Here is a 16844-nt window from a genome sequence, read left to right on the forward strand (position 1 = left end):
AAGTGGTTGAGTCTAACAACGCAAAATGCATATTTTTTCTTTATGTTCATTGGCCTTAAGATTTTGGCCAGCAGTGAATATCATATACTTGCTTATAAATAACAAATAAAACTGATTTGTTCTAACACTCCCACAGTAACAATATTTTGACTTATTTTCGAACACAGAGCACAGAGTATAAAGGAAGACCTTGCAAAACAAAACCATGAATATTAATCTCTTCTCTGACAGTTAAATCTTGTACATAACACAAGTAATCAACTATTTAGTTTTTTATTATAGTTTTTAGTTTATCTGAAGTTTACATAACAAAGTATTCACATGTGTGCGCAAGGAACATATTCTTAAAACGTTAGCAGCATTGTTTAAGTAATAATATCACTAGGATGGACAAATTGGGATAGAACAGCCAAAACGGCGTTCCGCCTCTTGAGGATTCAGTCCTTTAGTGTTTCTGGTACTTTGATTGGACTAATTGTGATTTCCTAAATGGATCACAAAAGAGATTTCCATCTCTTTCAAAATCCTAACTGGATTTCTCATGAAGTTCGCTGCCACGTGATTATCTACTTAAAGTTTGTAGAAAGGTATCACATCGATAGTAAATATTCCATGGATTTATTTTAGAAAACTTTCATTACGCACACGCCCTAACTATTTACAATATAACTTCAAACTTATATATAGGTTCACAGTAATATTCGATTTTTTTTCATATATATTGGAGTTGTTGAGCCAGTTACACAGCTGAGAAGTAGAATGGTTTGACCAATAGTGAGACAAGAGAAATGTCTTCAACAGCCCAGAGGTCAGCCGTCACTAGAAGAATGCACTGAGCTTCCGTAAAAGGCGATACGCCAGAGCACGTAAAAAGAGAGAGAGAAAAGAAGAGACAACATAGGAACCAGGATATTAATTAGAATATTTTATGTCTCAACTTCTTACAACTCTGTTTTTAATAATAGTCGGTGTTGTTTTACAGCCTACATCCAAGCATGTTTCAGTATATCTGTGCACGCACGCATGTTACTAATGTATTTCTTCGCTATTCATGTTCTACTTTACGTCTTGAAGAACATTATACATAGTAATAACTCTTTTTAGAGATCCTGAGACACGAGGTAAGTTATTCACTGTTGAATTATAGGCATTCTTTGTACATAAACATGTAGCTACTGGTTTTCGGTGGAATGAATGCATGATAGGTTCGTTGAGGCCAGCAGACACTTTTAGTAATAGAATAGAGAGAAAACAGCTTGTCAATACTACTCACCCCCAACCCTTAAGCCACTCTTTGCCTTTGAATAGTGGGATTCATCATCACCTTATAAAACCCTTACGGAGGGCAAGTATTTTTCGATGACGGGATTGGAACACACGGCGCACAAATTCCAAATCGAGTGTCTTAACCACCAGGCCATGCCAGAGCTCTAACAATAAAGACAACTAATGTTGTTACGGAGATTTAGCGAAACATGCTTGATTCTTTACAGATAACAGGTAAGTTAAACCGAAGTGTGTTGACAAGGTGTTATACCTGAATATTCAATATTCAAAAAATATCTCTTCTCTATCGAATATAAAAAATGGCATTAAATTTTTTATTGTATAACATATTTCAGCATTTATTATCAAAGGTGTTTTTTCTTATTTTTTATTTTATAGATGTGTCTACCAGTAACTTCGTAATATCTCTGAGCTAGTTCTGTGCTCATTTGAAAATATTTTAGATAATTATGTGCAACAAAGAACAGTTTAAAACACCATTGTTATTTATCATCCAATATGAAGTTGAAGCACCATTATAAAGATTGGTTAGGTATTAATTTGAAGTACCATCATAAAGATTGGTCAGGTATTACTTTGAAGTACCATTATAAAGATTGGTCAGGTATTAATTTAAAACACCATTATAAATATCAGTCAGATATTAATTTGAAGCACCATTATAATGATTGGTCAGGTATTAATTTGAAGCACCATTATAAAGATTGATCAGGTATTAATTTGAAGCACCATTATAATGGTTAGTTAGGTATTAATTTAAAACATCATTGTAAATATCGACCACATCGTGAAGTAAAGGGTATAAATCAGTGCCTACACAGCACCAATATAAAATATTAGTCAGATATGCTGCATCATTAATAGTGCACCGATAATGCAATTGAACAAGTTTATATAGCCCATTATGGTTTTATAAGTCAAATATGTGCACCCAGAACTTGTATCAAATAAGTATCATCTAAGAATAAAACTTTTAAATAAAATTAATGTAAAAAATGTGGTTTAAAATAGGTTGTTTTAACAACTTTTTCTTGCTTCTTTTGACCAATATTATTTTCTTAATTCCAAATCATTTGTTTACTTCGAAGCAGAAATCCTGTTAGCCAGATGTTCCCTTAATGTGTACTTCAAAGTCTCATATGTCGTTCAATATCCAGTTTCTGTGCCATCTGGAACCGAAATCGTCGCTCAAGACAGCAATTAAAATATGTTCGTTATTTCTCGACCATTCTGTGACGTGTACAAACTACTTGCGTGGGTATAGATCCTGATGGCTGAAGAATGAATTAGTTTAAGATCTTATTAAAGTTGCCTCAATGTTTAATGTTGTTTAGTTTATAATATTGTATAGCAGTAATAAAGTTATGTACAAATATAAAAAAAATATATTAAACTTCTTTCATTCACAACAGGTGGAAATGATTAAACAAAACATCAATATACTTTGCCATCTGTATATCCCATAACATAACATAATTATTCTGGATAATTTTATCTCATTTCCCTTTTTTGATCTTTGTCTTTCGTATATAATCTTGATATGTGTACTTTTCTCAACTACAAAATCTCATTAAATGGTCATTTGATAACATTTTCTACAACTTTTGTAACATTTTGTTAGAATTCAGAGTTTTTATTATACTCTCTGGAATTTTATTTCTTTAATAAATTGAATTAGTTCCCTTACTTTATTGACCAGTTTGCGTTTGATATCTCACAGAACATTATAAATGTTGTAAAAAACATAAAGCAAGGTTGTAGATTATAATACTGCTTGTACAACATGAGCAAGTAACTCAATTTTTATTCTCACGTAGCAGTCTAACATGTGGATTTTGTTATTTAAAAAAATCTTAAAATGTTTCAGGATGTAGCCTATCGAATTATTAACTTTATAGCTTTTTAACAACTAGTTTAAAAATTTAATCACTATTATATATTAGATTTCGTTGATTACTTCATTAGTTTCAGTTTCGTTACAAAATGTTTGTGGTATGTATTTTCTGAGTGGTTGTTTAGTTTGTTATGAATTTTGCACAAAGCTACACGAGGGCTATCTGCGATGGCCTTCCCTAATTTAGCAATGAAAGACTAGAAGGAAAACAGCTAGTCATCATAACCCACAGCCAACTCTTGGACTACTCTTTTACCAACGAATAGTAGGATTGGCCATTACATTATAATACCCCCTCGGCTGAAAAGGCGAGCACGTTTGGTGTGACAATGATTTGAACCCGCGAAATTAGTTTTTTCTTCACGACTTTCCTCGAATTGTCGAATGCACGTTTTTAACGATATTTATCTAGCTTCCTCATCTCACGGTTTGGTACATTTAGTCTGTTAATCTAATCCTAATGTAAATATGATGAAACATTCTAGAGTGACGAGCCGAGGATTATCCAATAAGAGAGAGGTTCTTAAATAATATTGTCATATCTATCTGGCTTTGAAGCATGCAAGCGTTAACAGGTGTGTATGTGACGAAGAAGAGATGTCAGAGGAAGCATTACAAAAAGTGGGGGGATTCAACACCTTCAGTTTTTCAATGATATGTTATATTCAAGATTACATTATCATGAAAATTTTATACATAAAAAGAAGATCAAACTTAAAACCGACTTATGTTGTCAAATAAAATGTCAGTAGGTCCGTATATTCATGACCCTTCCCATCCTTATTAGACCATTGTTATTAAACGTTTGCATCACAACAAGATAAGTTTAGAAAGATTCAATAGCTACTTAAATGTATTACATTTGTGGTTCCTTGGTTTACTGGACATTCTGTCGTGTTAAAATATCCGCTTTCAGCCGACTTGAAAAAGTAATTCGTTGTCTGGATAAAGCTTTGTATTACCATATAACCGTTATTATAACGTATCCTCGATCCCGTGTTGCGGGTACAACCGAACAAAGGGGGTTTAGCTTTGAAGTGAAAACCAACAGTTTCCGATCATCACCTCAATATTTTAACGCCAACTCGTAAAATAAAAGCTCTTTCTCGTGCGAAACATAAGCGAATTTAGCTACCCCAAGAGCCATCACAGTTGTTTATGTATTAGGGTTTTGCATGTTCTAATTCCTCCGATCGATGGTATTTTGCCAGACTGAGTAGATGACTCATGACTTCTCTCGCTTATTCGTTCTTTTGCAATTTAGTAGCAAGTTAATAACAAGTTCAATGGAGAATTCTAAACAGAGGGAAAATATGTTGGAGTTAAAAACGTCATTGAAAATAGTAGATTCAGTGAACAGTAAATTAACAGCTTTGTCGTCCAGGGAAGTAGTTCTCTTGAACTTAATGGTTTGTTTTTTGTTTGTATGTTTGTTTTTTATTTCGCGAAAAGCTACACAAGGACTATCTGCACTAGCCGTTCCTAATTTAGCAGTGCAAGACTAGAAGAAAGGGGCTAGTCATCACCACCCGCCGCTAACTCTTGGGCTACTCTTTTACCAATGAATAATAGGATTGATCATAACATTACAACGCTCCCAGAGCTGAAAGAGCAAGCATGTTTGGTAGGACGGGGATTTGAACCCGCGACCCTCAGATTACGATTTAAATGCTTTAACTACCTGGTCGTGCCGGGCCTCTCAATGGTTCTATTGTTGCGCATGAGAAAATTCGAGACTGGATGTGATTAATTACGTATTTTAATTTCTTTTTTATTCACTTTCGTAAATGTGGATAAAAGAACGTATTGACGAAACTCTGAACTCACACGAAGCTTTGTTTCTTAATGCACTTTCCACTATAGCGACATTCACCTGTTTAAGATCTCGTAATTCTTGTGATTTAGAAAATGTGTTCAAGCTACGGATCATACAAAAACTGGGAGATATAAATTCGCTGAAACGTTGGTTTCCACGTGTTCAGCATCTCTTCCTTTACGTACTGCCTTCATCGCTCAATAAATAAGAGTTAGATTCCAAATATAAGTAACACTTGTGTAAAAAACAAGAGTTTGTGAAGAGTATGAATTTTTACAAACTGATAACATGTGAATTGCATTACCCAACATGTATGTGTGTTTATATATATTTATAAGCACTTAGACTCAACTCTTTGTGCCATGATGTATATATAGTCTTTAAAGTCACCCTGGTATAATAATTATTCCCTCAAAAACTTCTATTCTATCATTATTATAATGAAAGTCATGGCCCTACATATTAAAGCCATACGAGGTGTTATATTGAACTTTAGTGTGCTCCACATGATTCGCCAAGTTTCCTCAAATACTGTTTTAAATATACTGTTGTGAGTTCTTTTTATGAACCACTTGTGTAAATAGTACCTACAACTAGTTACACTGCCCTACCTAATCCACCTTATCAAAATGTGTAATTACTATCAATATGTAGGTGGTTTAGATTATGACTGAACTGTCACCATACAGATGGTTTAGGTTGTGACTACTGTCACTATACAAATGGTTTAGATTGTGACTACTTTCAGTGTATAGATAGTTTAGGTTTTCAAGATGGTTTAAGTTGTGACTGCTGTCAGTATATAGATGGTTTAGGTTTTCACATTACTATCAATATGCAGATGGTTTAGATTGTGACTATTGTCAGTATATAGATGGTGTAGGTTTCCACATTACTATTAGTATGCAAATGGTTTAAGTTGTGACTGCCGTCAGTATATAAATGATGTAGGTTTTCACTTTATTATCAATATACAGATGACTTAGACCGTGATTCTTCGAGCTTCTGTATTTATCATGATCATTTCGTATGGTTAGAAAACTTTACTCTCGTTTAATAGCTCTACTTTCAACTACTGCATTACTAGCCTCATCATTCGTTTATCATGGCGCTAAATTATGATACCTGTAAGATTTTAACATATCATCGAAATTTACCGTCTGAAGTAGAATGTATTTTTAATCCTACAAGTTTTAATGTTTAAATTGTCACGATTACTTTCTGTTTGCATTACTTGTTTATGTATATAGCCCTTTTGAGTAGATATATTACTGATTGGCTCTGATGTATCCTTATAAAAATAATCCTTTAAAGGTTTAAACGTTCCAGGTGGAGCTTTTTTTGGTGACAAAACTAGTTTACTTCTCTTACGAAGAGATGTTTACAATCTTCTGTCTGAACCATCTTTTAGTTTTAAAAAAATAATGAAATTTATCTGTATCGCATGCTTTAATTTTCGTGCATCTCATCTCAACTTGTCCGAACTGTGAACCATAGGGTTCATGGTTCGCGTTCCGTTATGTTATAAGAGCGACGATCAAGTTAGCGGTGGGTATTATTGCATAACTGCCTTTCATCTTGTGCGACAGTTCTAAATTATGAATGGCTGTGCATATATAGCCCCTGTGCAGCTTTCGCAAAAATTTTAAAACAAAATAAGTAAATCTCCCTGTTAAATATTGAAGGTTGTTCTCATTGTTCTTTGTTATTAAGCACAAAGGGCTATCTGTGCTCTGCCCACCTGGGGTTATCGAAACCCGGTTTCTAGCGGTATAAATCCGTGAGCGTACCACTGTGCCACTGATGGGCAGATATTGAGGGAATTATTATGTAATGTATAAATAACAAAAATGGACGGAACTTTAAAATATTTTTAAGTGATTAGTAAGAGATACAAGATTTCCAAGGTTGGGTTAGGAAGTCTTGTAGCGTTAAACAATATATTCCTGGCTCGTCAAACATCTATACATGTATGCATCTATACAGTGAAAATACAAACGTAGACATATAATTTATTCAGTAAGGATCTTTTCAGACTACGTTAATAATTCTACACATTTTTAATGAATCATTGTTTAGCGCAAATAGGCTTTTCTACCGTGGGAAGTCGAACCTCGGAGTTTTAGCGATTAAGTCCTTAAACTCGTCGTTGACCAATTAAAGGACTAAAAGAGCTTAAATAAATGGCTCCAAAGATTAGTTTGTGGTCTATTTAACGTCGGATGGCGCATAGAATACCTAGTACGTTTTAAATTTATTGTTATTCCATTAGTGTAGAAACTAATGAAATTAATCGGTAGAAACAATTTTTTTTCTGTGTTAGTACTCTTACTTAATTTATAAAGTTTGTTTGTTTTTTACGTCACTGGGTGAAAAAAATCAGTATTCTTCTGATATACTCGTGTCCCCAGAGGCTCACCGATACGTCTGCAGGTTTACCATGCTAAAACCACTTAAGAACTTTGCGCTTAGCAACAACCAAACCGTTATATTCATAAACTAATTCAGTTGTTGTTGTTGTTGTTGTTTTAATTTCGCACAAAGGTACTCGAGGGCTATCTGTGCTAGCCGTCCCTAATTTAGCAGTGTAAGACGAGAGGAAAGGCAGCTAGTCATCACCACCCACCGCCAACTCTTGGGCTACTCTTTTACCAACAAATAGTGGGATTGACCGTCACATTATAACGCCCCCACGGCTGGGAGGGCGAGCATGTTTTGCGCGACGGGGATGCGAACCCGCGACCCTCATATTACGAGTCGCACGCCTTAACACGCTTGGCCATGCCGGGCCAGGAACTAATTCAGGAATGTTTTGTCATTGCGGCCTCAGATAAAATGCTTATTTTGTTTTTGAATTTCGCGCAAAACTACACGAGGGCTATCTGCGCTAGCAGTCCATAATTTAGCAGTGTAAGACTAGAGAAAAGACAGCTAGTCATCAGCACCCACCGCCAACTCTTGAGCTACTCTTTTGCTAATAAATAGTGGAATTGACCGTCACATTATAACGCCCCCACGGCTGAAAGTGCAAGCATGTTTGGTGCGACAGGGATTCGAACCCGCGAATTACGAGTCGAACGCCTTAACCCAAGTGGCCATGCCGGGCCTAGATAAAATGCAAAATGATATAATTGTATTTATTAACGACGTTTACAACACGTGTATGAAGAAAGTGTTAGAGCGTAATGGTAAATACACCAAGCTGAAAATATTTACTTAATTTTCGTGAAATTTCTGTATGAAGTTAAGCATGATAACTTAATACCCAGTTTCAAGCTAGCATACATCTGTATATATTTATATTGGTTTTTAGTCTTAATCTAACATACATCTGTATGTATTTATATTGCTTGTAAATGTATATGTTTAAGATTTTTTCTTTCTTTTTTCAGACATGTACTGTACTGGCAGCCCCCCCCCTAGTGGCTCAGCAGTATGTCTGCAAACTTACAACTCTGAAATACGGGTTTCGATACCCGTGGTGGGCAGAGCACAGATAGCCCATTGTGTAGCTTTGTGCTTAATTCAAAACAACAATTGTACTGCCGACAGTTGAATTAAAGTGAAAACAAAATCGTAAATACCAGTATAGTTTAATTAAATAAATAAAGTATTATTAATTGTAGATTAAAATCTGATTTTTAAAAAGTTGTATTACTGCTCTTTCCACACGTAAGATATTATTATTATTTCTCAAGCTGATAAAAAATATCAAATAAATAGACTTTTAAAATTCTTAACAGTATTGGGCAGCTAGGTTTCACTACAAGAGCGACATCTAGTCTCGCACTTAATGAGAATACTCGTGGCCTGTGAAGCTTCAATTATGATAACGAGGGATGATGGGAAAACCATGACGGATAGATTCTTGCCATGAGGGGTCCTTTGGAATGAGTGTCGTGTTACTTATCCGTCCATAAACAGCATAATCACAAAGGGGACAGCTTCCAGGAAAGAAAGAAAAAAAGGAACCTTCGCTCTTGCGCACGTGCTTCTCAAACTCCGCTGTATAAGAGTAACAAAAACAAAATTGTGGTTGTCAATCAAAACTTGTCGTCACTTTAAAATAGGAACAGATGTACAGTTAAAAAACTTGTCTTTTGAAAAAGGAACAGATGTACAATTTAAAAACTTGTCGTTACTTGCAAATAGGAAGAGATGTACAATTAAAAAATTTGTCGTCTCTTGAAAATAGGAACAGATGTACAATTAAAAAACTTGTCGTCTCTTGAAAATAGGAACAGATGTGCAATTAAAATACTTGTCGTCTTTTGAAAAGAGGATTTGTTTTTTTTTTTTAATTAAGCACAAAGCTACTCAATGGACTATCTGTGCTCTGCCCACCACGGGTATCGAAACCCGGTTTTAGCGTTGCAAGTCCGCAGACATACCGCTGAGCCACTGGGGGGCAAAAGGTACACATAGGGGGCGCTCGGGACCTCTCGATCTGCAGTCGAATGCTCTACCACTGAGCTACACCCCCTCGTTGAAAAGAGGAACAGATGTATAATTAAAAAACTTGTCGTTACTTGCAAATTGGAACAGATGTAGAATTATAAAAACTTGTCGTCACTTGAAAATAGGAACTGATAAACAATTACAAAACTTGTCACTTGTAAATAGGAACAGATGTACAATTAAAACACTTGTCACTTGAAAATAGGAACTGATGTACAATAAAAAAATCTTACATACTTTTTCATGATGTAAAATCATCCCAGAGATGCTAACTTTAATATTTTTGTTTGTTTTTTTTACTTAAGCGCAACGCAGCAAAATGGGTTATCCATGTGGTGCCACCGCATGGACCATAACATTATAGCGTCTCCACCGCTCAAAAGGAAGAGCATGCTTAGAGACGGGTTTCTATCCCGCAATTCGTACGTTGTGAACTGAGCGCCCTAACCATCAAAAACTAAATAACAAGGCATTTTTATAACACGGAATAACAGGTTGTCATGGTTACTAGCCTATATAATCGCATGAATCTGTTTATTAATCAGTAACTTATCTACAACTGGATACTAATTACTATATACAGCTTCGACTTACTAATCTACCACCCTCTTTCGGAGTGTTCTGGAAAGAACTGTTTAGTTGTTGATAGCGTCAAAGACGTGATTCTGTATTTTCCTCATAAGAAGGTTGTTGTATTATCCGCTGGAATGTGGGGACCCCTCATTCTCGTCAGTCTTATCTGTAGTTTACATGTGTGTGTGTCATTAGTATTTATGGGACACATATTTTGACATAGAGTGGCTGTTTTGAAGCTGTTGAATTTGAAATGTTCCATAGAAAGGTTGCTTATCTGGTGCTAAGGTGCGTCCAAAGCTAGTAAGCCTTATTGTTTTTGGTTGTATATATGTTCAGTTTGGAAGTAGCTTGTGTTGGTACATGATGCTATGAGTTCTATGATTGTGCAAATTGTTAGTTTATTCAGTTTTTAAGAGTTCTATCATTTTCAGTCTTCTGGCGGAGTGTGTGTAGTATGTTAGTGGTTAGAGCTTAGTAAAGAGGTGGAATTGCCAAAATTGATCCTTGTGTATTGTGAGGTTATCATGGTTACTTTCATATTTCTTACCTATTAATGGAGATTTTATATTTACTGAATATCTAGCTTAGGATGGCATGCTGAATATCTGCCATTAACAATGAATTAGAAATGGGTAATCTTGTTTGTGAATTTTAGACAAACCATTCAGCATCAGATGAACCAGGCGTGAGTTCCTAGGCCTCCAGAACTTCACCATAAACCTTTTAAATTTCGACCTTTATCATCAACAAAATTAATAAGAAAACACATCCTTGTGAGAAGCAATACATTGAAAACGACAAAATGAACGAAATAAATGTTAGAAAGAAAACAATGAAAGAAGTAAACGCATTCTCTAATAGAGAGCTTAAATATATTTTTTACCAAAAACGATAAATAAAAATTTATAAAATAATAAGCCCCTGTGGCTAATCGGTAAGCCTGATAACTCATAAAGCTGAATGTCTGGCGCAACAAAGCTAGCCCTTGTGTAGAATTACAGTTAAAAAACAAAAACAAAATAAAATGTTAATATTATTTAACTTTTATCAAGATAACCAAATTTAATCACAATAAAAATGTAAGAGTAGAAATATTATAATTCTTTTAATATCCACAGACTGATAATTTCCAAACTTAGTTAAATTATAAAACTTGATTAAAAAAAATTAGATGCCTTAAAATAAAGACACTTATGTAAAAATTTGAACAAAAAACAGCTCAGTTTACTTTGGGACTCCTTGGAGCACGAACCCGATGGACACCCAGCTATGAATGTATGAAATGGAACTGTTGTGTACGGTTAGTTGTTTAACTTATTGTATTTCAACCTATTTATGATGGTTTTCGGGAATATCTAATTTTATTCTCTGTGTTAACAAATGGATTGGACTTGGTTTTACGTAGTGGCCATCTTTAAATAGAGTTTGATGTTTGATGGAAGAACCCTCATAGTACCTGATTATAGTGTCATTCCCTTTGGCTGCTGGTAGAATTGTTATGATGTTTTCTTTCTCCGAGTTCCTGAGGACAACGTTATTTGATGGAATGATATAAAAGAGAGGTTTATTTTCATGGCTTTCTGGCTTGTTGAGTTTCTTTCTGCATTTTATTTTGAATTCTTCTGATAGGCTGTAAACTGTGTGCTCTATATTTCAACTAAATCTATATGTTATTGTGTTATTTGTATGGGTGTATGGGAGTACACGTTCTTCAAGTCCTGTTAATGGTTGATTACTTAAATTGATTATAGTGTGTTTAGGTGTGTTTTTACTTTTGGATATTTCTTGCTTCGAAAATCGATGAGTGAATTTCTGTAGTACGTGCATCAGTTTTTTTATATGAAGCCTGAATAACTGTGCCTATTATGATGAGTCTATGTTTGTTGTTACACTTCCCATCTTAGGACATAGATCTGTATTTATTTATATGGTGATACTTAATCTTTATCTTGAAGAATAGATTTCTAAGTTTCTGCGTTAGTCTTTGACGTCTTGACGTGTAGATAGATTATTTAAATTATTTAGGAACTACATTATGTTGTTAACATTTTCGAGAGTTTCGTTAGCTAATTTACCGTTACGTTTTTCTTAATTCCTTACAAAGTCATAGGTCTGTAATGGTTCTTTTTGTGTCGTTGTTGCTAAGCGCAAAACAACACAGCGGGCTATCTGTGTTGTGCCCATCATAGATATCAAACTCGGTTTTTAGCGTAATAAGCTTTCGGACTCACCACTGATCACTGTGGATCTTACTTAAAAATAATTAAGTTTTCCACTAAGGTCGCGACAATCCGATATCGGTCGCTGTCAGGTTTAATAGCCTATACGATCATCCAAGTTTACTAATTGATAAGTATTCTTTTTTTTCTCCCTTTTTTACAATTAGATAATACCTGTGTTTTGTGTGTTTTTCTTTTAGCAAAGCCACAAAGGCTATCTACTCAGCCCACCGAGGGGAATCGAACCCCTGATTTTAGTGTTGTAAATCCGGAGACATACCGCTGTACTAGCGGGGGCTAGATAATATCACAATTATAAATTAATAATCAGGCGCAGGTAATCGCATAGGTTACTAATAAATACACCAGTAAAAAAACATTTTTTTACAAAGACATAATAAAATCAATAATTTACAATGTGACTTGTTTTCTGTAATACAAACAAAGTATATTTTATATATTTTTTTTTATTTCACACATTTCACATTTCATTCCAAATAATAATATTTGTTTTATTATCTTAAAAATTAAAGTAAATAATTATTGACAAACTGAATATAACTATTACTCATAGGTCTAGATTGAAAAGTTCTTTATACAATGAGACACGGAGGGAAAGAATTAACCCGTACTACTACTGTCCATCTACAGTATCGTGTTCAGTCTTGAGCTCCTTAATTTAGGAATAACTTTGAACTGTTGAAAATTATTCGGAGATGGTTACAAGAATTGTTCCTGGGTTAGATGGGTTATCATAGTAGGAGAGGTTAGGATCTTTGAAATTGTTTATCTTGAGAAAAGAAGAGTTAAAGAGGATCTGATTGAGGTGTTTATGACAGCAATGGGAATTGATAGTGTTGATGCAGCGTCTATTTTGTATTTAATAGTGAGAATAGTAGGACTAGGGGACAAAGATATAAATTTTGGCGTGGTTGGAGTCATCTTCAACAAAAAGTTTTTGGTTTTTTAACAGGATGGTTGGCCTTTGGAATGGTTGCATTCAAATGTTGTGGAAGCAGTAAATGTGAGAGAGTTTAAGAGAAAGCTTAATAATTATTATGAATGATAAGGGCTGGCTGTAATATTTACTTTTTAAACTTATTTAATAGTTTTAGTTTAAAATATGGGACAGTCAAGATGGATCAATAGATCCCTTGTCCCAAAACATTATGTTGTGTTGCAATGAAGCCACAATGATAAAACATTGGTTGAAATAAAGTTCCTCTATAATTATGTTCAGAAGAAAGTTATTTTCTTCTGATTTAATTCCAAAACAAACGTATAAACTAGATATACACATGTTATTTGGAATATTCACAACTTGTAAAGCTTTCAAGGAAACATGTTATTATTATGCTAAACAGTATAATGTCTTGGATCTTCAATGGATACATGAAAAGGGATAAAAATATAATAGTATCAGCAACCTTGAAGATTATAGGATGCAAATGCAGAGAGAAACCAATAGTGCTGAAACAAATTCATGAAATATGACCATTCATAGGTGATCATGTATAGGTTAATAATCTGTTATGTGTGTAACTTCTAAGATTGTATTTCGTGTATTTCAGGTGATACAGCAGATTTCACAGCTTTTGACTTCACCATTGAGCCATCTGATTCTGTTGTAGTGAAAAACAGCTCAGCACTGTTGAACTGTGGAGTAGAAGGGAAGCCTAAGATAGATTGGAAGAAGGAAGGAAAAGTATTGAAATTTATTGAAGATTCAAGAAGGTACTGTAACTGGTGTACATTAATTTACATTATTCACAAAATTCCATTTGCATTTGTTGTTACTACCATTTCAAGTGTGTTGAAAAGGCTGGTTCTTGAATAGAAGTTGAAACCTCATGCAGGTTTTCAAGGGCACAGGCAGAAATATATTAATGATAAGATGGTTGTTTTGTATTTGAAATCCCTGTGCTGAAATATATATATATAGAGAGAGGGGGGAGTGTTTAGATACAGTAATACTTATAAAGTATGTTTTCTTATATATATCAAAGCATCTTATGATGTAAGATTACTCCTGCTGCATACCCTTTGTCTATTCATATGGTTTTTTTTCTGTTATGCACCATGTAGGTTTGATTTTTCAACCATCTCTTATTGCAGTGCTTGTTTTCAGCTGTTATGATATAAATTATCCATAATTCAACTAGTTTATCTGTTCTGTTGATAGGTCATTGTTACCAAATGGTTCACTGTACTTCAGTAATGTCCATCATACTAGAACAGAACATCCAGATGAAGGTATTTACCAGTGTATGGCAACAATTGATAATCTTGGAACAATTGTTAGCCGTTCAGCAAAATTACAAGTAGCATGTAAGTGTGGCTAGTCTGACCATAATGCTTTGTCTTGTACTGTATTATATAAATATATTGTAAATTGTATAGTTAACTTTAATGATCATATGTATTTACTATATATTGCATGTGTTGTACAAAATAACTTTGAGTTTCAAGACTTCTGTTGTGTTGCTATCTAAAGATATTTACATGTTAATTTAGGACAATAAAGATATCATCATGATATTTAATGTTTGATTACATTTTTAACACTATATCACTTTATAAATATTAAAACTATTAACAAAAGCTAAATGAACAGTAAAAACTGAGATGTATATATTTGTGATAGGAACTCTTCAGTCAAAGCTTAATACAAGAAATTTGCTGCTTGGCATTAAATGTGTACATACAGTACAAATTAAATATTTATTTGCTTTCTCTCTTTCTATTAAATACTAAATGTAATAACTGATTTTAAGGTAATCTGATTTGTTGAATGTATTCAGACTTCTCCCTAATTTTCATTGTTTTTCAAATACTCATGCTACATATTTCAAGTGCAACAAAATCCTGATAAGTATGATTCTTAGAAAAAAAAGGATTTTGTAAAAATGAATCTGTTGGTGATATAAACTTATCAGTAATTTTACCTTCTGTGTAAAAATAGGTTTTTCATATACTTGAACCCAAAAACTAAGAGTATGTTTTTATTTTAGGGTATTCAATATCAAGCTTTAAATTAATTATAGGCTATCTTAGAGTTAAAATTCATGTTAAGTTGTATAAACATGTTCAATATTTAATGTTCAGTAATTTGCATTTTGGGATATTCATTAGTTACACATAATTTTGTTTTTTACCTTGGTGAGTACACACATACATAAAATTTGTGGTTGAGTTAGAGAAGTAATGAAAAGTAATTGGCCAGAGAAACTATGAGTTTAATTACAAGGATGATTTCATACATACGGAGTGTAAGTTTTAAATTGTTTCAGCTTTACTCAGGTTTGAAGAAGAACCACAAGATGTCACTGTATACCCAGGTCAGACTGCATACTTTCCTTGTACTATTCAAGGTATTCCAGTACCTGAAATCACTTGGTTTAAAGACGAACAACCACTAGTGTTAGATCTTACACGCATGCTAATTCTTCCAAGTGGTGCTTTAGAAATTGACATAGTGCAAACCTCAGATGCTGGCATTTACAAATGCAATGCTTCTAATGTTGATAAGTTCCAAGTTAGCTCCAGTGGAAGATTGACAGTAAACTTGAATCATGGTAAGATGAAAGTACTTAACTTCATGACTTGTAAGCTTCAGACTGACCTGATTTTTTAACATGTTCAATTTGGTAACATTTGTTACTTGGACATTTGTTGTTTACCCACTTATTGGTGCTCTTTAAATTAACTTTTCAATAGTCAATATTTACATTTGTTTTAGTTCCCAACCATTGTAAATAGGAAATAACATATTTAACAATTTAAAAAAAAAAACATCTTTTGTATTAAGCCTCACCATGGGAAATAAATCTTACTTAAGACTTAACAGGTTGGAAACCATAAAGAACTGAGTGGAGTCTACATGGACTCCATACATGTATTTAATGGTCAAAGGCAGGATCAGTGCTCAAGACCCTAACAGCCCATTCTCAGTCTTGTTCACACTTTCTCACCCTCTTGTGTCAAAACTTCTCATCAGGTCAACAGACACTCAACACGACTTGTCAAACCTTATCAGAAAATAGTTTAAAATGATATATATATGTGTGAAGTTATTCATTATCCTATGTCCACCATGAAATTATCAGTTTACCAATTAACATCTTCATTAATTCATTTCTTTACCTTGTCATCAAAGTGGAAATTTTTTCCTGATCAGTAGAGATATATACAGATATATATAAACCATTATTTAAGCATGCTGTCTTGTAATGATACATAAAATATTTTGTTTGTATGTTAGAAATATGTTCATTATTTACAAAAAATGGCATAAATTGGTCAAACAAGTTCAAAGATCAGATTTGGGAACATCTAATGTAACTAGTTGTATACTATCATGTAAATGTTCTTTCCAATAAATAGGAATGAGTTTTCAAAATTAATTTATTTTCTATAATTTTACTTCATTAAAACAATAGCATACATTCAGTATAAAAGAAATTGTCAGCACATTTTACTGGTTATACAATCCAACTGTCTGTCATTACGACCTTCAAAGTTCACAGTTCTCAGCCGGTAGTTTGCTAATCTCTACGGGCCTAGAAATAATACTAATGTTTACTTAAATGAAAAT

At 33.7% G+C, this 16844-nt stretch overlaps 1 protein-coding gene across 17 annotated transcripts in view; it reads left to right on the forward strand.

The window, feature by feature from the left end:
• LOC143255003 (neogenin-like) overlaps positions 1-16844 on the forward strand; it is a 144532-nt gene that overhangs the window by 81936 nt on the left and 45752 nt on the right. For 12 of the 17 annotated variants that reach the window (XR_013030405.1, XR_013030404.1, XM_076509974.1 and 9 more), the window contains exons 2-4: positions 13822-13984; positions 14433-14578; positions 15541-15825. Coding sequence is in view for 15 of the 17 variants with exons in the window: in XM_076509974.1 (XP_076366089.1) it covers positions 13822-13984; positions 14433-14578; positions 15541-15825 (594 nt within the window). In the remaining 2 variants the exon portion in view is untranslated. Of the gene's footprint in view, positions 1-2378; positions 2542-12857; positions 13017-13821; positions 13985-14432; positions 14579-15540; positions 15826-16844 lie in introns of those variants that run through there. The other 5 variants (XM_076509981.1, XM_076509984.1, XM_076509986.1 and 2 more) reach the window with 2 other exon arrangements.

This window comes from Tachypleus tridentatus, chromosome 7 (assembly GCF_004210375.1).
Source record: "Tachypleus tridentatus isolate NWPU-2018 chromosome 7, ASM421037v1, whole genome shotgun sequence".
NCBI classification, from domain to species: domain Eukaryota; kingdom Metazoa; phylum Arthropoda; class Merostomata; order Xiphosura; family Limulidae; genus Tachypleus; species Tachypleus tridentatus.